Source organism: Crassostrea angulata, chromosome 5 (assembly GCF_025612915.1).
Source record: "Crassostrea angulata isolate pt1a10 chromosome 5, ASM2561291v2, whole genome shotgun sequence".
NCBI classification, from domain to species: Eukaryota; Metazoa; Mollusca; class Bivalvia; order Ostreida; family Ostreidae; genus Magallana; species Magallana angulata.
The window spans coordinates 60,084,800-60,112,130 of record NC_069115.1 but is presented as its reverse complement, the minus strand read 5'-3'; the positions used below and the strand labels follow the sequence as shown (position 1 = coordinate 60,112,130).

The 27,331-nt window shown below is 32.6% G+C and overlaps 1 protein-coding gene across 2 annotated transcripts in view; it reads left to right on the top strand.

Moving 5' to 3' along the window:
- Positions 1-27,331, top strand: part of LOC128182949 (slit homolog 2 protein-like) — a 434,673-nt gene that overhangs the window by 17,936 nt on the left and 389,406 nt on the right. The window contains exon 3 of one of the 2 annotated variants that reach the window (XM_052851733.1): positions 10,982-11,053. The exons of the other annotated variant lie outside the window; for it this stretch is intronic. Coding sequence (XP_052707693.1) covers positions 10,982-11,053 — 72 coding nt within the window. The remainder of the gene's footprint in view (positions 1-10,981; positions 11,054-27,331) is intronic. 2 annotated transcript variants of the gene reach the window in all.

Here is a 27,331-nt window from a genome sequence, read left to right as displayed (position 1 = left end):
GTCGTGAATACCTATATCTAATAGCTTTCAGAGGTAATGGACTGTGCAAAACGACGTTTTCAATAACGTTTACATAGCGTAACGTCACACACACTTAATTTTTGTTTTATTGTAAATGAAATGCCATCATTAAAACCACTGCCAACATGTACAACCCTCTCCAAATCATCTGTGTGTGATTGCATGATACGATTATCTCGTAGTTTATACAGTATATTGACCAATGCAAGTAAAGCATTATCGGAGGTTGACCTTTGATGTGACTTTTAATTGTCCGCTTACAGAAATTAAGTATGCTGTCAACTGCTAATGCAAAAACATGGATCAGTATGTAGAGATAAAACATGTCACGGGTAAAATATAGCAAATGATTTTTATTGTTTATTTAGTGCTAGTCCATAATGACGTCAACACCGATTTGATATCTCTTTTTAGTTCTTTATGATCAAAATGGAAATGTGTAGGATAAAAAACACATTGCCTTGACATTCCAAATGAAACCATCAAAAATAATTCCTACACTTTTTTCAATTTAATATCATTGTAAAGAAGAGAGACACAACATTTCATTTGCTGTTGTTTATTTTTATGAAAGACTGTAGATTGTTAAAATTTATTTTGTATTTATACCCCCGTTCCGAAGGAGAGGGGTATACTGTTTTAGCCTTGTGTGTGTGTCTGTCCGTCCGTAACAAAAATTCCTGTGGCATTTATCTCATCAACTATTTATCGCAGATGTTTGATATTTTTACACAGTGTTTGTTAAGGCATGCCATATCATATTTTTGTACAAATCGGACGTCAACTTCCTTTTAAATGACGACTTTGCTTATCTTTTAACCAAAATTTTCAAACAAATTTCGTCAAAAATTTCTCAGCAACTATTTTTCGCAGATGCTTGAAATTTGTATACAATATTTGTATAGGCATGCTATATTGTGGGTAACATTTTTGTATCAATCGGACGTCAACTTCCTGTTAAATAATGACTTTGTTTATTTTTAGCCAAAATTTTCAAAAAAGTATTTCGTCAAAGATTTCTCAGCAGCTATTTATTGCAGATGCTTGAAATTTTTACACAGTGTTTGTTAAGGCATGCCATATCGTGGGATATATTTCTGTACCAATTGGACGTCAACTTCCTGTTAAATCAGTACTTTGTTTATATTAGCCAAAATTTTCGTCAAAGATTTCTCAGGAGCTATTTATCGCAGATGCTTGCAATTTTAACACACTATTCGTTTAGGCATGCCATATTGTGGGATATATTTCTGTACCAATCGGATGCCAGCTGTCTGTTAAATGTCGACTTTACTTATTTTGCATATTCACATCAGAGCCGGGGTATCACTAGTGAGCATTGGCTTACATATATCTTGTTTAATTTGTCAACACCAGAAAAAAACCTCTGAGATTTGTATCCAGATTACTTCATATTTCGGCATGACAGTCAGACTCAAGAGTGTTACATATGTTTAAATCGAATGTAAAAGAAAGCAAACCTACACCAAAGCTATGTATAAAAAGATTGCTTACAGTCTAATAATCAAAATACATATATCTAGTGAGAACAGTGTATTTAAATAAGAAAAATACGTTTTGAGAGAAACTTCGATTACAACTATTTGTGCTGCTAGCAAGTTTCTATCTTGTCGGAAGCGATATTTCTTTTGGACAGACAGGTGTTTGATAACCAACATAATTACCGCTACATCTACATGCTCTATATTCTGTGTTGAACCAAGTTAAATGTCTAAAGTGCAAAAGGATTACCAGGTCAGGTCAGCATTTTCGAGACCAGATGGCTTCGGAAGCAATTATTCTCTGTTAGATGGGATAGGCCGGGTTATTGGGGAGTAATACTAGGGACGGTGTAACGAAGAATATGGAGCCGGATTGAAAATTGACCCGGAAGTCATTTTTCAACGTTAAATATTGATCCGAGGGTCAGTTTTTAACGTTGAAAATTGAGACCAAAAATCGTGAAATTTATACCCGTGGTCATTTTTGCAACGGTATGAGAAGAATTTTTCTAAACTGACGACATCGACACGTTGACAATTAATCCTGTTGAGAATTGACCCAAACTTCAAAGTTTTGATCTGGAACTTTCTTTACGCGGTTTTAATGTACAATCATGCACATACGAGGCTTGTATTTGAAAATTTAACTTTTAAATGTTCATATTATCCGATACATAGGCGGACTTAACTGATTTATTTTAGGTTGATGTGTCTAGATACAATTAATCATTTAATTTTGAGACTGAAAAGAATTTAAAATACATTCATTTTCTTATTAATATAATACCGTGTAAAAAAAAAACAACCAAGAAGACGACCGTTTGCTTAATTCCGAGTGGAACAGGCGAGTCGTGCTAGCAATAATTATTTCTTTTTTTTACATAGAATAAATTTTCATTCTACACTCAGAGTAGCAGAAACAATGTGAACAAGTAAAACTTGAGGTTCCTTAAGTACAACGGACAAAGAAATTATACTATTTAATTCTCAGTTCAAGAATGCAGACTTTAGTAACTACAGTTGTCTATTTTTTTGCTGGGTAAAAAGAGCGGAAACGTCACATGATTTTTTATAATCCGTGGTAGGTGCAATAAGGGTGTTTTAAAAATGCCAAAGAAGTCTGTGAAAACTTCCCTCAGAAAACTAACGCAGTTCGAGTTCAGCTCGAGATCAGATATAAACAGTGCTATAACCAAAGGTCAGGGAGACATAGACACTACACAGAAGGTTTTGAGTAGTAACCTCACCTTAAACGTGTTTCTAGAACAGTTGATATACTGGCTTGCTATCAATTGCACTAATAGCTAGACCGGACAAAAGCTGATTACCCCAAAACGCGCGCTAAAATATGCTATAAAGAAGTTTAACATTTACCAGGTTCGTCAATTAGAACAACAACAACAAACCCTAAATTGAGTTTCCAAATCCAGACTTTTTTTTTCAATAATTTTTTTGTACTTACTGAAACGGGAAAAAACGGAAAATAATTTAGTCTGTGTAGTAATTATATGCAGAGCTTGAAAAAAAAAGATTTGTAAAAGAGAATCGATGTTATTGGTATGCTAGGAGTTGCAGGAACCATAAGCACCGGGAGAAAATATCCACAGCAAGCTCAGAAACAACTTTTGATATCTTCACCCATGCTTTATGAATGACAATAATTATACCAAGTTTAACTGTCAGACTTCAGATTGCAGGAGTCATGTGCTTTTCTAAGAGAAACGAATGACAACTCATGTTGATCGCTGGAGGCAGTTCTAACACTTGTTTGGCCAGTTTTAAACAACCTCAAAAATGATAATACGTAACTGAGAGGGTCAGGAACAAACAATTGTTGACGGGGAAGAGATGTAAACGATTGAAATGTCACCACGGTTCTTATGAACCCTTTAATGAGTTTTTTTGATGTCGGTGCAGGTACACTTTGGGTTCAAAAACTGCTTTGATATTTTAGACTACACCATGTTGACGATTCCTACTAGGTCGGACCCTCAAAGACAAATAAATTTATATGCAATTTCAGCTAAGTGCAGTCATGTCAGCGCTTCATTAAGTTTCAACAAGTATGGTGCGGATTTCAGTGCATATTTTGTCTTTGTGTTTTGTGATTGTTAGCGGCAAAGTTTTTTCTGTTTACACTAGGTAATGGTTAAGAGAGAAACAAAGGGTGTGAGCCTTTGAATAAAGTGCAAATGATTGTTTTGATCGATAAGTTTTAAACGTATATACATTTTGTATTAAATGGTAAAATCAGTTCATTCAGGGTTAGGGTTAGTTTTCAATTACATTTACGATGAAAATATTTTTAAAACAAGGTTCAGTTTCTTCAAGGTTCAGTTTCTTTCAATATGTATTCTAAAATTTAAAAGTTGCTTAGTGTATATGACAATGCAATATGCCAGCTTGAAAGCATATGTGTAAAAGTACCAGATTATGCAGTTTTATTATCTTCCATAAGGAAAAGTTACTTCGAAAATCTGGCATATTTCTAAGATGTAGGTAAAACTAAATAAATTAAATGCCACATTTCTCAAAAGTTATAATGTTTACGCAGCCATCGCCTTTCACGAAATTAATATAGGACTGTTTCTTGTGATACGGCATGATAAATTTCATTGTGGGTGACGAATGCAGACATATTTCTGTATTGATATTTTTGTGTAAATAAAAGCTATAATTGTAATTTTTGTAACATATCTTAGTAATATGAATAGGAGGCACATATGAATGAAACTATTCTGTTTTTTCTTTAATTATCAAATTCGATAATCAAGGCTTCTAATCTGTTTGAAAACATCATACAGCACACATACAAACCTCAAAATCAAAGTCTGGAAGTGATCCTATAGTTATAGTTAATGAATTTATAAACAATATAGTATACTATGCAAAAAAAACCGAGTCGTATCATGTTGAAATCGTACCTTATCATTGGTCTTGTATGTTTGACAATAGTGAACGTGTCCTAATTTATCCTGTTTATTGAATAATTGTACAACATGGCGCATTAAAAATGGGCTTGCAAAAATGACATATCAATATCAAAATATGTTTCACAGAAATGTTATAAATTCTTTTGATTTATTTATTTATTTCGAGTAGAAAAAATAGAACGCAGTAAATTTTGTTTATCTTATATATTGTGTATCTGGATTCCGCTGCAGTAATTTTATTTCATTAAACCCCACAAGTACAATAGAACTCGTTTATATTACAGTTGAAACGAGATATTTTTCTATTGATTTTCTAGGCAAAAACAAACAAAAACAACCCCCAACCCACCCCCCTAAAAAACCCAACCCTCCAACCCCCCCACCCACTCAAAAAAAGCCAAAACAATAAAAACATCAATCAACGAAATCGATAACAGATCGATTAGGCTTGGCTTTGTGAAGATTTTTTTTAAATTTAGATGTAGGGACAGAATAGAAATTTTCTGTTTCGATGTTTTAATTCCTTTACATCATCCATAACGATTAGAGTTTTGAATACAGTAATTTAAGGACCTTGTTTTGGTAAAATGCTAAAAGGCGCTTAAAACAGCATTCTTTTTCGGTATTAAAAACATTGCATAAAGAAAAGGGAAAAACATGATAAAATCATTAATTCAAAGTGGCCATGGACTATATGATAATTTTTGGCTGAGTATAAAAAGAAACATGGATTTAAATAGATTTTACATTTACAAAATATTTTTTTCTTAGCAATTACATACAGAAAAATTCAAAAAAAAAATACGAGGAATTAAAAAAAATATAACTTTGATATACTATCTAGACCAAACTATAGTGATTTTAAAAATTCATAGTTGGTATATCCGTATAGAAATTGAACATATAAACTTATCATTAAGAGCTTTTCATCTAATCGATAATAATGCTATAATGTATTAAGAAAGGATTTAAAAGCCATCGTGAAAATTGTGTCTAAGAGATATAAATAAAATACACAATTATTCCAGTGAGGTGACTTTTAAATTGACATGTTCGAAACACCATTTTCTTTTATGCATAATAAAAATGACGACATAAATACACTGTGATGATAATTATTTAATACTTTTAGAATATAAGTATTGTAGAAAATCAAAGAATTGCAACATTTATGAAAAACATTTTTGAAATCAAAGCAGTGTCATATGTTTATATTATATTAATTTATCTACATATTTTTCTTTTTTATGGTTTAAATTTATGGTTTAAGATTAAGAACAACGCTTTGTGGAGTTATCTTAGCCTAAAACACTCGAGTGAAATTTCTACTGTTATCCTAGTATTTTATTTTCGAAATGAAATAACCTTTAAATTTCTTCTATATTGATACACGATTTTTATGACTCTGTATTTATTAATTGATATAACTCCGACTATTTTGTTCTATAATAATTTAAACTGTAAACGAATTTGAGAAAAAATACGTTTCTAACGCAAAAAATGTTATCAATTATTTATGAAAAGTCATTTTACGGAGTAAATTTCAACATAAAAAAGTTCCGTAAACAGTTTTTAACCCATAACAGTTGTGATGTATTTAGAAGAAAATATCCAATGGTTCACGTTATATAAAAACACCTTACTTGGTTTTTCTCACTTAAACACCTTGCTCATTTATGAAGGATGGTCTCATTGTTTAAATCAAAATGTAGTAGATTTTAGCTAGAGCCGGTGTAAAGAATAATAACAAGCCCTGCAGAAAAATAACCGGGGGACATATTTCGACGTAGAATAATGACTTCTCCCCCAGCTGTATAAATATTGAATTATTCTGAAGAAAAAAAGACCCAGGGTCATTTTTTTCATGTTAAATATGAAGAAAAATGACCCCTGTCATAAACAAGAGTACATGTTGGTTACCTTATAGCAGTTGTGTCTTAGGGTATCATTGACTCAAAACACAAATTAGCCTAACATCGGAAATAGAGGTCAAGATCATTCACACTTAAGTTATAGTAAATGGTCTAAGGTAATAAATAGAACGGACGCATGGTTTTTTTTTAATTCTTGAATGGATAGTTCATGCTATGCATAATCAGCTGACATTCGATCAGCGGTTGATAAAAACAGTCTAGTCGTGTACTTACTAATCTAAGTTCTCATTCTATACGGAATTCTATACGGAAGAGACTTCAACAACAATATTTCTTTCCATTTTAATTTTATTAAATTTTTTTCATTAGGAATAAGACTGTATTCCACATGAAGTTGTTAGCGATCGCTGTCAAGCATGCAAGTTTTCGATCGCTCAGCTGTATGTCGATCTCGTAAACATAATAAAGAATGCATATCAATAACAATACCACGCTCAAATGATGTTTCATACTTGTATCTTTAAGTCTTATACTATTGTTACATATTCCTACCAGCTAATGAAATAATTTTACCTTTATATTTAGTCTGCTGTTATAAAAACCGAAATCGGAACCGAAAAATTCACCAATTGTAAAACATTTTTTTTAAAGGGTGACCACATGGAAACCAAAAAAAAAATAAAATCAAAAATAAAATTCAGACACGTGTTGTTTGCATGTGGCCATATATAATTCTTTTTGGGAATGTAACAATTTTATAGAAAAAAGAGTGATTACTCTACTAAAAAATATTGTTGACATTTTGCGATTATATATTAAAAAACTTAACCATCTATATAAAAAAAATTAAATTCTGTCAAAGGTTGAACTTGATAAAAAAACCAAAAAAACCCCAAAAAACCCACCAAATATTGGGCAATGCTTGCCGCCCCTTGTTTATTGAAGGCGGTGCTTGCTTTCTAGGTCTATAAAAGAGGCAATATAAACGTGAGTTAATATGAGTTAAGCTCACTATAACTATTAGTCATATGCCGATGTTGTGGCCATTAACGGTTGCAAAAAGTGTCACTGGCTAGCAGAACCCGATAGCTTGGTTCAATTGATACAAGGGTGTTAATATCAGGATATGTCTAAGAATGCAGTCGGGTAACATTTAAAATGGTGTTACTGATCTGCTAAATAGGGGAACCTCAGTCTGTTAAACGGAATCGCTAATAGTAAGCCAAAGGTGCCAAATTTTTAAGAAAGGACTGTATTTTGTATGGTCAAATATTTGCCACCAATTATGATTTTTAAATAGTATCGTATAAAAATCTAATCTTTACAAACCATTATACAGAGGATGCTTATCACTTTAATCCTGATTTTATTCACCAATGCTTATTCGCTTTTTATCTATGACGTCACCTAAATGATATAATTCCCGCAAATTTGCATACAAGTGAACATCTTCTCATTTTTCATTATATTTTGCCATTTTTTTCTTCTTCACAAGGGTTAAGCCCAGTACAGAATAACAAAGGTCTCAATAATAGGTAGTGGAATGTCTTTCCTGCTAATTGTAAGAAGACAAAGCTAGCATCCTTGAGAATGTCGGAGAATGTTCATGGGAGAAGGAATTGTTTGAAAATTATGATTTTGCTAGAATGAAAAACAGATTATTAGACTAAGATATCTTCAATTCTTTCATGTCATTCCAATTAAAACAGATGACCAACGTTCTCAGATCAGATACACATTTCCAATCGTAATTATAAAATGCGATGAGTAAATAAAGATAGTAAAATATATATTACATGTGTATTTTAGTTATCCTAAAAATAGAAAATAATGGTATATGAATCATTTTATATCAAGAGGGTATTTCTAAACCACCTGTATTTAAAAGAATTAGGAAGGTCTGGAACTTTAAAGTGCATCTAATATTGCAGCTAATAAACACGTTATAGCGAACAATTAGAGGCCAATGCCACACCACCTCAATATGTTAAATTTTAAGGCGAGGAAGCAGGACTGACTCCAAAGTTATTGATGATAAATTAACAACTTTGGATATACGATGTTGCGTACCAAGTCTGTTTAGTTACCATGTGGGTTAAATGATGCGCGGAATTAGTATTTTTAGAGTGCACAGTGCAACGGTGTCCTACTAAACAAGGACAAATAAACCTGTACCCATATTGAGCTTAGGATTGAGTGCTTAACGTTCAATGGTCTCTAATAGTGGTTTGTGCAGTCTGATCACGTATTATTTGGACACTGTGAATGTGATAAAGTGAGTTTTTGGAGAGAGTTACATTATTATACAAGAAGCAGAACAAATACTTCCGACTGAAACGGAAATCCCTCATATTAAGAATATCGCGGGTTAAAAGGAAGAAAAGAGCTACTTTGTACTCTAATCATAAAAAATTGCATATACTATGTTAAGACCTATGAAACGTTTAGAGATTTTCCGTGCTTTGGAGCGATCCTTTTGAGCGCCTCATGGCGGTCGGCAAATATGTAATGCATATAGACATAATTCAACTCCAAAAAGATCTACATAAAAAGGTTAGTACGAAAAAAGGGATATATGATCAGCTCAATAACACACATCAAAGCATATAAGCAATTGTTAATAATCTTACCGATTATTTATGCAAAGAACAAATTGTGTAGAGCCAGATGGAAGAAAAGTATCATACAATGTAGAAACCGTTATTTAACATTATATCCACGTGTTTTCCAATAGCCAAACCTTTTTTACCTGATTATTGAATTATTGGTAATAATACATTTAAATGGATAGAAGAAACACTTACATTGCAATTCAATTAGATTGAGACAACCGAGACACACTTTTATTCGACCTTCATTTTTGGGGACAGGAAGGACAAAATATGTCTTTTTTTCCTCCATTATTTGGGATAGGAAAGACAGGACAAAATATGTCTGTCATGTTATATACGTCTTTAGAAGAAAAAAATTATGTTTTCAAAACTGAAGGGTTCAGACTGAACGTCAGAGAGTAATAATTTAGTAAATGCCATAATGATAAAAACAATCAAATTAACATGGACGAATGATAATCTGAAACAAGTGTTAACTATCTGTTCTGGTTTTTTTTTGTTTAAAAATAATTACTCTTTTCACTACTGGCTCTAAAAACCCCTATCCATATGAAAACCCTGTTTTTCCCTGTCATCCCCTAGGCAGCCCCTGCCATCCCCTATCCACCCTGTTATCCCCTGTCAGTCAACTGTACACATCCCCTGTGTGCCACTGTAAGCCCATGTCACCCCCAGTACGCCAATGTCATACCCTGTAAGCCACTGCATTTCCCTGTACATGCCCCTGACAGCTCATGTACGGTTTCTGACTGTTCAGATCAGTATATGCTGTTATCTAATTTCGATATTATTTTTTTCTTAATTCAATTATTAAACTCTGATTTGTTATAGTTTGAGTATTACATCATTTTTTGTACTCCACAGCGCCGAGTGACAGGACACACTGTTATCGTAATGTTTTCATTAATAAGTTATTGATACCTAAATAATAATGCTAACTAAAGGCCCGATATTCACCGGGTAGTAAATCTCATGTGAAGGCAGGAATTATTTTCGCGAGGTGTGAAAACCTTTAAGGCCGTTCGTCCTTTAGCGGTCGGGAACAGCACTACTTCGTAATTTTCAAAAAAATAGATATATATTAAGAAATACAGTGATTTGTTTCTACAAAGAACAAGCGCAGCAAAGGTGTTTTGCGCTTGATTTCATGAAATATGTGCAACTAAAACCCGTTAATCAGTTAGAATGTAGAGTGTACATGTACATTCAGCCATTTTACGATAGAGCCCGTCATTTTTCATAACCAAGTTCCTGATTATACCTGTATTAATTTCTCGTGGATAGCAAAATAAAGCTACCATAGCTTATAAGTTTGCCTCAGAAATAATTTTAGTGTGTTGTTTAATATGTATCTGAGCGGCTTGTTGGACCCTTGAATTGAATAACTGTCATAATCAATTTCAATAATTTCTAAAATCTTACTTTTATTTCCCTTTTTAATGCGAAGTGGAAGATATCAAAGATAATGTTAAATATTGCCAGTGAACAGAAATCCGAGAAACGAGACTAATAACGATATATTTTTCTGTTAAACAGAAATCAGTTTAAATAACTTTATATACAAATGATTATGTACAAAGCTTTATAAATAAGAGTATGCCTTCTAATCCACGATGGCAGGTTGATGTAAAAAGTCATTAAAATATGTCAGAGAAATCCTGTAAAATAGATTTAAAGATGATACAGTAATAGTAGCAATAGTTTGAACACGTTTGGAATACCAAACATACATATTACTGTATGCGTTAGGTTGTAGTAACAACATTAAATGGTTTAAACAAGATATTTGATGCATGTAACTAATTATTTAAGTATTGTAAAAAAAAAATCATATTGTTATTACAATTATGTAATACATGAATGTATTTACATCACTGTCATATGCTTTTTTTTCCAGCATAAAAATAATGCTGATGTTTATTGTTATTTTTGGCTATGAAATCAAGGTTAAGATTTATCTGTTGATATCAACTATTTATTCTAGTTTTAGTTTTTACAATAAAAATTATTTAACATTAAAACATTGTGTGTTGATTTAGGTCCCTATGGAATAATCAGATAACAAGGATCGACAACGATGCTTTTGCGGGGCTATCAGAGCTGAGAAAACTGTAAGTAACGTTTTTTCGCCTAATTATATCATTCTTGAAGATGCATATGACATTTAAATTTGATCAATTTTGAAATTGTATATGACTATGAAGAAGACGATTATTTACAAATCCCAATTCATTAAAGATACCAGGCAGTAATCAAATAATCAGAAAAGATATTGCTCACTTATTAAGATTGACAATTATATCTACTTCTCAATATTTTCGGAAAAATTAAAACAGCCATTTTTAAGACTGAGGATTAAGAGAAGAAATTTTATTTCATGTTTTTTGGGTTTTTTTGTTCAAAAGAAAGTTATAATAAAATTGACCACTGTTTGTACAGTTCTACACTGTTAGTGAGACAGTTAATTTGTGCTGCTACAAATTACTCAGTATCAATATGTAAAGAAAAAAATATCCAGCAAGCTTAAGAAAAAAAGATTATATTATTTATTCTTAAACAAAACAAGTGAACAATTAAGCCAGTAAAATATCTCTTCCGATCACATTTTTTGTTTTAATCCTTTAAATGGTATGGAAATACCTTAAATGCAAACGATTTATTGAATAACTATTGAACATTACAGCAGTATAAACCTATAATATATTTCTGTAATAGTAATTTATAAACTAGTCAGTATGTGTTCTTTCTAAAAATGTATATTTTTTCCGGTAAAATACATTTTTGATGACATCATACTGCCATGGAAACGCTATTTTTTTGCAAATTTTCCAAAAAAGGAAAATTTGTTACAAAATATGTCATTTTCACATGCTCCATAGTTATGTGTCAATATGAATTTTACATATATAAGTCATTAAGATGTAATACATGATTCAGCAAAAACTCCTTTTGGCATATGTTTGTGGAGGTAATACAAATTTAGTTTGAAGTTCATATATTTCCGTAAGAGAAGGCTAAAAATTGTTACATTTCTGCACTTTAACAAGTGATCAGTGAACAAAATCAATTTAACATAATGGTGAAAACAATATATTTAAATACTGATATTTAAATATAATTATCGGTGTGTCATGTATCCGTTTCTAGGTTGCATGTGCCTAACCGCATAGCTAATGTTGTACTGGAAAACAAAACAAAACAAAAAGTGCATAATCAATATCTATGACTGATAAGAATATTTAAGTAATAGTTTGTTAAATTAGATTAAATAAGCGTTTATTAACAACGTTAACTCGAAACGAGAGCGGGATGCACTTAACAAAAGGACGAATTTAGTTAACACCGTCGTCGATTCTACTGTTGTAAACAGAAGGCCTAAAGATGTAGGAGCATTGTGCCATTACAGTGATTACTCAGTGACACGACCCAATAGAAGAGAGGTAAGCAACATATTTACATACTTTAAACATCGATTGTTTCCATTGTAAACTTTTATAGATGAAAGACAATTTTGTTGTATCTGTATTTTTTCCATTCCGACCAGATCCCGTCAGATCAACAAAGAAAGTTTACGATATGTAGATATATTTTCTAAATGTTTTTCTGTCCTATTCGTGAACATGGTTTACTAAATTTTGTTTATTCTAAGATTGATTTATTTCGTTTCTTTTGAAAAATTAAAATGTTGCTGTACATTGTTGAATAAGACTTTATGAATTATAAATAACACGGTTTTGATTCTTGAAGTAATGTGCCATTGAATAATTTTAATAACTGGTTAAAGCTAAATGAATTTTAATCAAATATGTGTATATTTTGTAAATTCTTGGAATGGAATACTGTCATATGCTACCAGTGTCGTGCAACCACAATGTCTTTCTATTCTTAGTATTCATATTTATCGCAGGTTTTTCAGTGTACGATGTAGCGGAGTGGGTTGTGACATTGGGGGAAGGTTCGAATCCGCTGGGAGGTGAGGGTTTTTTTTGTTTTATTTTTTGCAATTGTTTTTTAATAAATCTTAAACATACACTTTTTTCAGTTCTTTTTAATGTTAAATGGCTTATTGTAAATAATTTATATGTCTTTTGTCTTTAAAGCCTAAGGGGATAAATCACTAGAACAGTAATGTCATCTTCACCCTATAATATACATGTAAAATTGAAAAAAATACGTTTCTGAGAAAGTAGAAAAAAAGAAATAAGGTATTTGATATTTTTCTATTCTCAGAATGTCAGCACAAAGATTCTACAGCTGTGTACTTTGTGTTTCAAGATCAAAGACAGACAGAAATTAGATGGACCAAATAACAAGCAGCTCCGCAAGTTTCTACAACAGAAATTCTAAATTGAATCTGCTAATTTATTTCCTCCTGGAAGTGTTATTTGCAACAAATATAGATTGCGATGTTCCCGGGAGATGGTTAAAGCTAAATCTAATAACACAGACCCAGATCGTTTCCTGTGTGTACCAAGGAAGGATCCTGACTAAGCACCCCCTAACAAGTTAGCCAAAAATGCACCAAAGTCACCGCATTAGCATACCACTACTATCAGTTGGAGGAAGCCACTCTCAGCGTGCTGTTTGCAAGAGACAGGGTCCAAAACTGGTGATTGTACCAGATTGTGTTAGGTATCAATTGTTTTTTAGATAAACTTACCATACTTCCTGCCGGAGCAAGACGCTGTCCAGGTCATTTGTCTGACAATTATTTTCATTTTCATGCAGTCGAACTGATTTCTCAAACTCGACCAACATCAGATTTCAACCAGTCAGGTTTGATGGAATTATTAACAGAAATACACGACATTGCATCAAGAGGAAATCAGAGGCGCATAGACTTTGACAACATAAATTCTCTATCTGATGCAGATATTTTAAACTCGACCAGACTAGACCGCAACAATTTTGATGACCTGTGTGGAATAATTCACATAGAAACCTTTAGAGATACTCGCACTTGAAGTGTACGCACATATCTGAGGTTTTTTCTTAGGAATGCCAAAACTATATGTACTTTATTTAATTTGGGAAGAGTTTCTGTCCGGCGTGCTGACCCATCTGCTAGAAAATGTCTCGCAGAAAACTTTGTCCCATCATATCTTGGCTTCTATATTACAAGAGAAGAAGTAATTTTATCACATATAACAAAGTTGGCACAATCATTATTCGGACAAAGCATGACCCCAGAAATTGGATGCAGATGGAACCTATCTTTATATACAAACAAGTTTCCAGTTAATATTCCAATAAAAGTCTTTTAACATGCATATACATCGTCCTTTGGTAAAGCCAATGGTCTTTTTATCTACAACTGGCTACATTATTAGTGTTATTGGTCAGTACTTCAGTGATGGCAACAGTAATGCTGCTCAAATTCTGAATCACCTTATTCGGAATGACATTAAAGAGTTCAAACCATGGATGAGTGAAGAATATGTCCTTATATTGGATCAAGGTTTTATAGATTCTCTAGAACTTCTTCAGGAACTTGGTATACTAGCTGATTTGCCGTTGTTTGTCAAAAAAGGGGAATCTTAACTACCAATGGAAGAAAGCAACATCACAAAAAATAAGTCTATAATAACTCAGAGCATAAAGTGATTTTGCAGAACAGGATGCAGTCCTCTGGCGCATGTGAAACATACTCTTAACATATTCTTGGCCTGCTGCAAAATTTAAGCTTGCTTCTGCAGTAAATATGTTTAACTTATGATGGGTTTGGTTTTATAAAGAATGGAACATATTTTGTTTCTTAATTTCTGTTAATACCTTCAAGTATATGTAGTGTAAACTGCACTATTGATATTTCAAAAAGATGTACTAAATTTAATTTTGAATGGAAAGTAATAATTGATAAATAAATGGTATGCAAAAAAAAATACAATTCGCTGCTATCTTGTGATTGAAAAGATAACATATTAATATGATTTATTTACATGATATTTATGATTATTGTTTTTGCATCATTTTATTATGTTGAACGCATTAAGCAATAAAGTTAATCTAAGTTATAGATTTTTGTCCTATATTAAACAAACATGTTTTTAATGAATTTGATCATATTGTTACAGGATAAAAGACCTAATAATGAAATTACAAACGGTTGCATTTCCTGTCTTTTTTTCATTTGGCGTTGAATAATTTAAAACATAATTTGTACCAATGTACTTTTGTTATACACCACAAAAATAGCAAAAGTTGATGCATTTAGAATGATCCCTTTTAAAAACCAGATGGTAAAATTGAATGCATGCATTTGCAAATAAAGTTAGAAATGATGTTTTCCCTGTAAACCTTTATTCATTTATGATACGAGATCAAAAAGGAAAAAAAATCCTACTTAGTACATAAAATAGCAAAAGCACGCTGTAGATTAACGTATAAACATATATATTATTAAATACTGACATGTAGCTACAAGCTGGATTCATAAACATTGTTTGAAAACAGAGTATTTCTATTCGTTTTAATGCAAAACTACTCAAGTTGGTCCCCTGTCTCCATTACTACTTCTGCATTCACTAACATATTCCTGAATGCAAATGTTTGCCATGACAACCATAAAACCATTTTTAATTTAAAAAACAAAATCATCTAGTCAACTAATTCAAACATTTATCCTTATTAGATTCAATAATGTGGTTGATTAAATGAATAGTTGGGATGTTAAGTCAGTAAACATTGCATAATAAGCTATTGTGCAACGATTTATGACTGTGACTTTGAATGACCATTTATTGATACTGATATTTTCTTCCAAACTTGACTTTTCCGAACAATTTGGTACTGTTTTTCAGAAATAGACATCCACAGCATATAACTAGAAAAATATGATTCAGTTTTGAGATGGGGCCGATTTTGGCCCTTAGAGCCTCTAGTTCTTACATTAGAAAACATTGTAAACAGATTTAAAATATAACAAATGTAAGAATTGTAATAAAGTATTTTGGTGTGGTTTGTTGAGAATTGAAAGAGAGAATATCGGAACATTTGTTAAGTTTTTAATTTTATTAGGTATGGTAATTATTGTATCATTTCTCGACCAGGCTTTCCTTTGTCGTTGTCTGCAATATAAACATCCGACTAGAACAACACTAACCCGCATATTTTGAAGTTCACTTTAACACATATCAATAGTTTAATCAATGTTAAACTTGAAAAGTTCTGCTAGAATCCTGTGTTATGTGTTGCTTTGTTGCAGCATGCCGTTTTCCGTGCATACCGTATACAAAAGGAGAATATAGGATTCAAGCAGTAGTTTTTATAAGACTGAGATGTTTGGCCTTTACTTAGTATGTTTATTGTTTTGTTGAAACTGCAGTGTTGTTCTATCTCATTTAAGGAATGAATTCAATATTTATTTGTTTTATACGATATAAAATGGTTTGGGGCAGTTTACGCTTTATAAACCACGAAGCAGTTTATAAAAAAGCATAAACTGTTTCAAACCATTATATATCGTACAAAACTAAAAATATTGAATTCATTGCTTATAATAATTTTTATTTACTCTTCATTGAAGATAAAAACGGTCATTTGACCTTTTAAATGACGTAAAATTGTACAAAATTGAAACGTAACGTTAGGCGTATTGGTGCGTTTTTGACGGTAGTCTTACTATGACATAGGCATCATTCTTTACACGATATAAAATAATGTTCTAGCCGATCAGAAAGCGCGTTACAACCAGAATTAAATTATTTCATATTAAGGAACATATGTTAGCTATTTATAGTTATCACGTGATAAAGCAGCGAAATGATATTAATGTACTACCCGGTTTTATTGCATTGCCATCTGCATCTAATCGGAAAATAATAAGAATATTTAGAATTATGAATTTTTATAGAACAGTCAAAACTAGATGCTGTCATTAGACAGTAATACCCGCACCATGTGTTTGCCCCTAAATAACACTGTTTTGTACCAGTTTAATTAAAAATGAAGGCTATATGCAAGCTTCGGTAATACAATTAAAATTCATAATTTTCATAACTGAAGGATGAGATCCCTTCCCATATGATAATACACATCGTGACATGAGCAGCACTTTATGTGCAATTTGGGGTAGAACTGTTTGCAGTGAATTTTCAGTTAATCAATAATCTTAACATTTTATGTCATAGAAAGTATAATGGTCTATATAATTATTACAAACAAAATCAAAAATTAAATTATATGCCCCCTCCCCGTGGCGGTTGCCGGATTTAGATTTGCTTCTGTGTGCCTACATGAACATCATCGTGTGCACAGATTTAGAGAAGGGGTGGGAGTGAGGGGTCCGGACCCCCCCCCCCCCCATGAAAATTCATTTATATCAATTGTAAAATTACCAAAAATACACCTTGGACCCTAATGCTCTTACAGACATGTAAACGCTCTAACCCATTGCGCTTCAATGTTAGGTAACATTATTTGGGGGGTAAATATTTAATCAATATTTGATATACTTTATTATTTATCTCAATAGAAAGTATACATGTACATCACAATATGCAGGTGTCCTGCACCACCTTAAAGCTGTTATTTACATAATAAAATAGTGCAAGTGGATTTGAAGAATAGGTCATAAAAATACATGCATGTTACAAATGAATGATCTTTGTCTGAAGTTACGTACACAACACAGGTCTGCATGTCTCATTAGCGGGTACTAGTTTTACCCAGCTCTTCGATTAGATGGGTTCACGTGTATACATACATGGGTGTTGATAAATTGCGGAACGGAAAACGGAACGGAAAGCGGAACGGAAGGGAAAACGGAAAATCTTATCTAATGTTATTTACCTCATAGATTTGTTAATCATGCTAAAACGATATACTTTATGCACCTTTTTAATTTTTTTTGAAAGATTAGCAATATTAGATTATTTATTCAAGAATATTTATTTCCTAAAAATTAACAGTACATGCATTGACCACTATATTCTGTCCCAAAATATCCTCGATTCACTTTTTGCTGTATATTTATATTCATGTATACCTCAGGATTCAAGCGATTCTCTCTTAGAAGCATTTAACATTCTCATTATTCTTTCTTTAAAACGTCCCCTCTAGCTTATCCGCTGGCTTAAATACACGGCTAAAAATAAAGAAGTCTACGGGGTTTTGCATTTCAACAGACCCGGATGATAGTGTTGAAAAATTGTGCAAGGTCTTCTGAGTGACTTCCAAATGAAGAAAAGATGTCAACATTTTCCATTATAAATCGCCCAAATGTGCTGCATGAATATTTTGGGATCGACAGACTATAGTCCCAATATATAATCGGAAAATCAAACCAGGCAACCTCTAGAGCTTTCTATTTGGATCATATGTATATAGCTGCTGGAATAAACAACTGCTTAGTAATGCAAACGTAAACAAAATTGCATTGCTAAAAATACTAGTTTCACAAATTACCGGGTATTTTAATGTGTACTGTATTTTAATTTTTAATGTCGTCAGTCCTACGGGTTTTTCTCTTCTATCTCAATGATACTGTATCGTCTGTATGATAAAAGATCGTCTAGAACACCGAAAATTCAATTTTGATGTAAGTATATACATGTACATCATACTAGTATTTGAAATATAAAAATACTCAAAACACGCATAAAACGCGTTCGCTAACTGCGTACGTTACGCTGATATGCCAGCAATATCATATAAGAAAAATAAGTAAAAAGTTATAGCTAATTTGCTCGTTTAAAGTCATGTTAATGTTTCACAATTCGAATACATTTGATTTTTCCGTTTCGTACTCAACTAAAGCCGAATGAATACAATGCTATAATTGATAGATATTCATAATTATGAATATTAATAAGATAACAACATGTTGATAATCATTCATTAGATATAAATAAAAGATACAAAGTAAATCGTTTCTGGCCAGTCTATACCCTTTTTAAGCGATAATTAAACGTGATGATATTTTCCATTCCGTTCCGTTTTCCGTTCCGCGTTTTAGCAACACCCATACATACATGTCTGTGTTTTCCGTATGCATGAAAGGATTTGTTAAGATCAGCTAAAGGAATTCATTATTGTGTTTTAATTGGATTATCATTATGATGTTGACCAATTTAGGTAAGCATAATACATGTAGTAGCAGTAGCACAATATAATGAGATGCCAGCATACATATATAGGCCTATAAGTTCTACTTTCACTTTCTAAATGTGATCTCCCTAGGCCTTTGACAGCATACTGTATCATCTTTTAATATTTAAATAAGTTTATCATCGTTACCTATCCTATCGCATTTGTAAAGTTTCTGTCATTTTAGTTGCGAAAGTTATTTTTTTCATTTGTCAGACTGCATGCACTATTGAGTTGACCCCATATTGACCCTGTATAAACAATTTCTTATTAAATTTATGTATTACATGTAAGTAGGTGTAGACACTTATCATTTTTAAATGAGTTATAATAGGAAGGAAGGAGTATTTCTTTCTTAATGTATTATATTATGCATCAAATACAATGTAGGTCATAACCTTATGGGACTGTTCTGACTCCACGAAACAGGAAAATACAAAATATCTTCTAATGTCATTATGATGCATCTAATGGTGTAAAGTACATTAATGACCCCCAGGTGTTGTTTTTAACCCCCCCCCCCCACCTTTATGAAATAGGAAATGATATGATACACTGTATATTTTGTTAACTTCTGAGATCTGAGATCCTCATCCCTAAACCATATAATTTATTTTTGCTCTTTGTGTCATTGCGCGTAAAATTGTATATAGATTATGTCCCCTTGGAGTAACCCTGACATTTTAGAACTAGAAATAATAATGTATTTTATCTTATTCATATGTTATACAGTAGTGTTTGGTCCATGTGGGTAATTCCTAGCCTAATGATGTCAGTGCTTTGTTAAGGAGACTTTCAAATTTCCCAAAATAGGCGAATACACATGGAAGTGATGCATATACATTTTTTTATATAAATCTTAAAAATTGAATTAAGCAATTTCCAAAATGTTAATGTGAATCACGAGAGAAAAAGCAATCAAGAAATGATTTAAAATTTGCTACTGTACACATGTAAGAATGTATTAAGAAGACTGAATCTTTATAACCAGGTTAAATTAAGGGGGGGGGGGTGAATGTGGAGTATAAACATTTATAATTTGAATCATTTATTGTTATTAATTTTAACTTGTCAATGAATACTACTTATTGATCCCAAGGTAGAAATATGACCTCTGATCATATCTGAATAGATCATTTGTCAATTATGCAAGGTTTAATATAATTTTTTTTAAGAATAACATTTTTTACCAGTTCATAAAAGTTTTGACAACAAAATTATATTTGATTTTAATAGATCATTCGACAAGAGGGGGAAAGGGGGGGGGGGCAGTTTATATTTGAGTTTGTTTGGGAGTGGGGGTTCCAAGTCATATATTTGACAATTTTTTAATGTAATTTAAAATAAGACTTATAAGCCATACTACAGTCATGAACATGAATAGTATAGAACAAAACACAAACTAATACATGTACATGTATATATACATACGAAGTATTACAAAACAGATGATCTATATCTGGGTTCTTAAATTGAATCATATATATCATGTACATATTATATTATTGTTTCTTTGTTCAAGGCATTTCAGATGGTATGTAGGTCATGATCCCAAGTGCTCTTCCTGAAATTATTAAATATCATAAAAACCATTGAGATCCCCACCTTAATCCAAAGATATTATTCCTCCTTAGGTCAAGCAGGCGCATCAGATCATTATGGCATGTAAGTCATGACCCTAAGGGGTCACCCTGACCCCCTTAGAATAAGAAATTGTCAATTATCTTTAAATTATTGATGTTTGATGATCCTATCTCTATTTAATCTTTATTATTAAGTCTTCCGAATGAAATTTGGAGACTTATTGTTTTTGTACGGTTATTAATTCATGTTTTATTATTCTTCATCTTCTTTTTCTAATTCTTTCCTGCTCTGCATGAACTTGTTTCTCAGAGATGGCTGAACAGAATTGTACAAAACTCTAGGATATGATAGGCCTGCATATCTAGTTGTGCACCATGGTTTGATTTTTCTCATTTTGGGTTAGACAACCACTTTTCGGGGGAGGGGGGGGGAAGGGGGTGTCAAAAGGGTGTGGGGTCTAACATTGAACATTGTAGGAAGAATCGTAGACTGTATTGTACATGGTAACTTGAAAACGGACAAAGATAATAATATAGGGTTTTCATAATCATATATTGGCTGTTACTGGCAATATATAGGGTTTATTAGATCTGACCCCTGGGGTCATCCCCACCCCCAGGAATTTGAAATTACCATATATCTCAGAAACTGTTATAATCATGACCCCTAAACCATATATATTCATGTTTCTGATGTCAAGGGGCATCAAATGTTATGTAGGTCATGGGCCCTGTGGGTGGTCTTGACCCCCTCAAACAGCAAGTCCCTTAATATCTTCAAAACAGTTGAGATCCCCACCCTTAAACCATATTTATTCTTGTTCCTTGTGTCAAGGGGCATCAAACGGTATGTAGGTCATGGGCCCCGGGGGTGTTCATGACCCCCCTTGAACAGGAAGTGCACGAATATCTTGAAAACGGTTGAGATCCCCACCCCTTAACCATATATATTCTTGATCCTTAAAGGGCATCAAAAGGTATGTACCGGTAGGTAATGGGCCTCAGGGTTAAATTTAATTTTTCAAAACCGTAATGTACATCTATGGAACAGTTCCTATCATATCCCAAGATATGATGTGTCTATCCATTAAATCATAAAAGGAGTTCTAGGATCTATGTTTTTTTAAGTGATTAACGTCAATTATCTGCTACTTTTTGACTCCCTGGATGAAATTTAAATTTTTAAAACCTTACTGCACATCTATAGAACAGTCCCTATCATATCCCAAGATATGATTGTCTATCCATTAAATCATAAGAGAAGCTCTTGGATCTATGTTTTTTTTTAGTGATTAACGTCAATTTTCTGCTACTATTTGACTCTCTGGATGAAATTTAACTTTTTAAAACCTTATTGCACATCTATAGGACAGCCCCAATTATATCCCAAGAGATGACGTAGCTACTCCAAAAGTTGTAAGAGGAGTTCTGGGAACCACATTTTTTTTGCAAAAAAACGTCATTTTTTGTTGCCCACTGATCCCCTTAATAAAAAAAAATTCTGGAACCTGATCACGCCTCAATATGACACCCCCAATCATATTCTAGAAGATCATTTGGCTACTGCCAAAAAAAAAATGACGTTTTTGAAACCAGTTTTTTTGTAAAAAAAACGTCATTTTTCAGCCATTAAATGACCCCCAGAACAAAATTGAAAATTCCGAAACCTTATTGCGCATCTATAGGATACCCTAAAACATATTCCAAAAGATGATTTGTCTACTGTTGAAAATGTAGGAGGAGTTCGAGGAAGAAGGTTTTTTGTGAAAAAACGTCATTTTTTACCAATTATTTGACCCCCAGGACTAACAGAGAATTTTTGAAACCTTTTTACAAAACAACATGATACCCCAAATCAAACTTCAAGAGTTCAGTTTGCTGGTTTATAAGATGTAAGAGCAGTTTGAGAAAGTAAAACGTGACAGACGGACGGACGGACGGACGGACGGACGGACAGACGGACGGACGGACGGACGGAACAGGGTAACAACAATATACCCGAACTTTCTTTAGAAAGTGCGGGTATAATAAGACACTTACAGACCCTGAAAAGTGCTACTACACCATTAAAATGAACCGTAACGTTGTACCGTTCCGTGCAAGAAACGAAAGGTACCGTTCACAAAACGAACCGTACCGTTCACAAAACGAACCGTACCGTTCATTTTTAACGAACCGTACCGTGGAAAAAGCGTGCAAGATAATTTATGACTCGTCTCAAAACAGACAAAAAAGGGTAACGTACCGTGCAATAAGCGTGCAACTTCCATATACTGCATATTGACATAAGATATTTCGATGAATACGGACGATTAGCGCTGACCAGATAAGTTTTGCTAGATTTTTTTATACGGGATTAGATAATAGCTATTAAGATTTAAAACTGTTATATTTATTAAAACGGTTACAAAAATGTTTTAATTTAGTTTCCTTTCTTAGACCTTTATAATGTCTTTGGTTTTCGATTAAACTTGCATCGTCAATTTCTTAAACATTGTAAACTAGAATGTTTACCCAATTCGTGGTAATACTATTTTGATTTTTATGAACTATTTAAAACGTTGGGTACATACTGACTTTAGATAGCTTTAAGTGATGAGAGAGAGAGAGAGAGAGAGAGAGAGAGAGAGAGAGAGAGAGAGATCGTTCCATGAGACGTTAAAAAAATAGAGTGTTTAAAAATCATTAGATCATGGCTAAACAAGGGTTGAAATATATATATAATTTTATATCTTTTTCAAGTAATGAAAGCAAAAAAAGAATCCCGACTTAAGTTACCCAGAATATTGTCGGGGCTTTCAACGTAAAGTTCAATTTTTGTGATCAGGCTCCACCGTCTACAACAACTTAAAATCCCTCAAACCATTCCTCAACTAAAATTCTTTAAAGGAAAGTGCATATACTTGAGGTCAATACCCAGACTTGAGGCCGTGAATTGACTTGAGGAAACTTGGTGACGGCGGGGCCTGAAAACGTAAACGGTTACTGTTCTTAGATAAATTCAAATTAATTTACCAAATATATTTATTAATCAATTGATATATTATCAAAATTCTAATCAATTTAAGTCATGTGCTTTTTTTCTAAACAGACGTGATGTTATAACTGACGATCCGATAGAAATGTTGGGAGCTTGCCATAACATCTTAGTTTCTGTTATCGAAAAAACCTTTTTGATAGAACACCTTTTGATTTGTTAATTAATTGACAACAAAACTTTTAACCAATCAAAAATGAAAAATGAAAACATTTCAGATTAATTTTTTTAATATATGTGGATGGGCTGTAGTAAATGACAACTACATATTACGGGTGACTCGACTAATTCGTGCTTCAGCTATTCAAGTAGCAATAAATTAACAATAAATCACTCTTTTTTGATAAACTATAGATAAATACATGTACAAAACCTTAGTTAATTAAATGCAAGCACTGAACGAAAAAGTATGTGCATTCCCTAAAATAACTTTCAACTGTATTTCCCGCATAGCTGGTAATGGCGTCGTGATTTAACATGAACTAACATCACTCGTGCGATACATATGTACAGAAGCTGATCAGAAACACAACAGTGTCTTTCATCTTGGGTTCTATACACAACAGGTGTTATTCTCTTATTTCGTTTTTAGCAGTTATTTTACTTTACAACTAACTCTGTATATTTGGGTGGTTAAACAGGTGTACACGGGATGCCGGTGTAATGAAGAATAATGACCACCGTAGAATAATGACCGGGGGTCATTTTTCTACGTAGAAAAATGACCCCCCGGTCATTATTCTACGCAGAAAAATGACCCCCCGGTCATTATTCTACGTAGAAAAATGACCCCTTTGCCTGAAGAATAAGTGTCATTTTCATAAAAAAGAGCACACTCCACATGAAGAAAAGTGACCCCTGTAGAATAATGACCCCCTTGTAGATTAAAGTTTTTCAGTATATTTTTTTATTATTTGTGAAATAGTCTTTACATTATTGTAATTTTTACTGCTGAACTTTACAAAAAGTTACAGAAATTATAATTCATATTCCAAAAAAATTTAAAGTGAAGAAGGGGTTTATCTTAGGAAATAAAAATCCTTCCTTTATAACAAGATATTGACGTATTGCATCGGGGATGCGAAGTTGCAAAGGCGATAGTGCGAAGGCGAAAGAGCAAAAGTGCGAAGATGTGACGACGAAGCGCGAAGTTGTGATGCCTAAAGTGCGAAGGTGCGAAGGCGAAGGAGCGATACTTTTATCGCTCCTTCCCAACTTTGCACTCTGGCCTTCGTACTTCGCACTTTTGCCTTCGCCTTTGTTGATTGCATTTAGCAAGTCTCGGTCGATTCCATAGAATTTAATACAGGCACCGTACTTGCCAAGGTTTTTCGATTAATCCATGCTATTATTGGTACGCATGCGCTAGGCCATCGTGCTTACTATGAATGTTTATAAATATTTTAATGTGTACATGTAACATATATGTTTACCAGTGCTGGATATGCCTTATCATTATCTACTCCACACAAAATTTAATGTCCGCCATAATGTGTACATATGCACTTCCAGACTCCTGTCACTTTCCAGCCGTCTCTTTACCGTGGACCAAACACAGTAACAATGTAATTTCATTATGCGACACTCCTTGCTCATGCATGGATCTAGAGGGGGATAGGGGGTCCGCCCCCCCCCCCCCGGAAAAATTGAAAAATTCAATATTAATAATTTCTCGCAGTAAAGGGGGAGAGGGAGTCCGGATCCCATCCCCCTGGACAATTTTATTTTATTAATTTTATAAAAATAAAATTTCCAAAATATGCCTCGGAACCCTTTGAACGACGGAGAGTTCCGCAATTATAAAACATAGGTAATCACAGATTACAAAGCTCACCGAGACGAGGCATCACCTTTATGAGGCATCACCTTTATGACACCACCTTTATCATATTATATCATATAATTTAAATATAAATTTAATTTATATGAAAACCATCCTTTATCATCTTGGATATTCATGGATTCTGTTTTGAAAAAATATATCGTATATCATCTGTTAAAAAATTGTATGTTAATCAATACAATAATATAAAATTAAAATTGCATCCTATCATAATTACAATATATATCATATAATACCATAAAATACCGTAAACAATTGTGAGATATGATATTGTAACGTATGATATGACATTGTATTGTGTTATACATCATTGTATTTGATCAAATTTACAATACAATATCATAAAACATAATACAATATAGTATTATATGAAACAATATCAAACTGCAATATTACATCATAACATTGAAACATATGATATAATATTGTATAATTAAGCATTGAATCATTATTGTTTGAAAGATGTGGTCTCATAACTGCAACGGTGTGTGCATACAAATTGTATAACGCGCGCTAGCAAGTTATGAAAATTTGTTTGCATTCATTGTTGCAGTTATGAGACCACATTTTTCAAAAAATAATTATTCAATGCTTATATTTACGTTTTTTAAACATGTATTTCCCTCCCGCAAATATGATTTTTTTTTTTTTAAACCTGTGTTTTATTCAACAAGTAATGCGAAATTAACAGAATGGCCACTGAAACAGCCACAACATGCTGACAAAAATAGACGAAGCGTTTTAAATTCTAATAACACAATTTTATTTTTCTTTCTGTAATTTAATGAATTTACACTTGGTATACTAAGAAATCAATCAATTAAATTCATTTTACTGTCAAAATATATTTACATCAATGAAATATTTATCAGCGTAAGTATAATATCAGGTCGTTATCCGGTTTGAAGTCGCGAGAAGAGTCAGTTTTTGTTCTTCGAGAAATACTGAAGAAATACTTAATGTATTCATACGCACCAGATTTGGTGAGTAAGTCTTCTGTGTTGTGTATCACTATCACTAAAATTGGTTAATATCACTAAAATTAACCAATGCAATTTAATAGAGGGAAAGAAAGTGAATGTAAACATTATAGTATGATATTGTATTGTATGATACTGTATTATACTTGATACATAATATGACATTGTATTATATAATACAATTTAATTTGATAAACATTGTATCATATCAAATGAAACAATATCATGTGATAAAGTAAAATATAATATAATACAATCATACTATACACATTGTATCATATGATACAATAATATATATTAAATTCTCATAAAATACAATTTCATGTGATATGATAATATATCATATAAACCAATATCATATTATACAATATTGTATGATACGATATTTTATAATATTACAATATCATAGGGATCATGTTACATCATTTAACAACAACTACATCTATCTATCAAGCAGGTTTGAGTGAGGTAGGAGATTTCTTTAGCATCCTTGATAATGGAGATCAGGCTCTGCATCTGAAGCAACCTCTGCGTTTCATTTATAATATAGTTAAATCAACTATGCAAGCTATCTATCTAGCTATAAAACATGTGACCTGTTCCAAAAAACTAAACCTCATCAAGAATCATAAACCTATGGCTCTGATTCAGCATTCAAGCCTGTCAGGTGCATTAATAGTAATAACTAAGATATCGTCATCAGAGGGCACCTGTTTCAAAAACTTTAACCAGCTCTTAAAATCTTAACCTCCTCAGGCATCCGAAACCTGTGGCTCAGATTCAGCATTTAAGCCTGTCAGGTGCATCACTATAATAAGACGCATCATCCATACAAGTTTAATGAAGTAAGGACCAGTAGT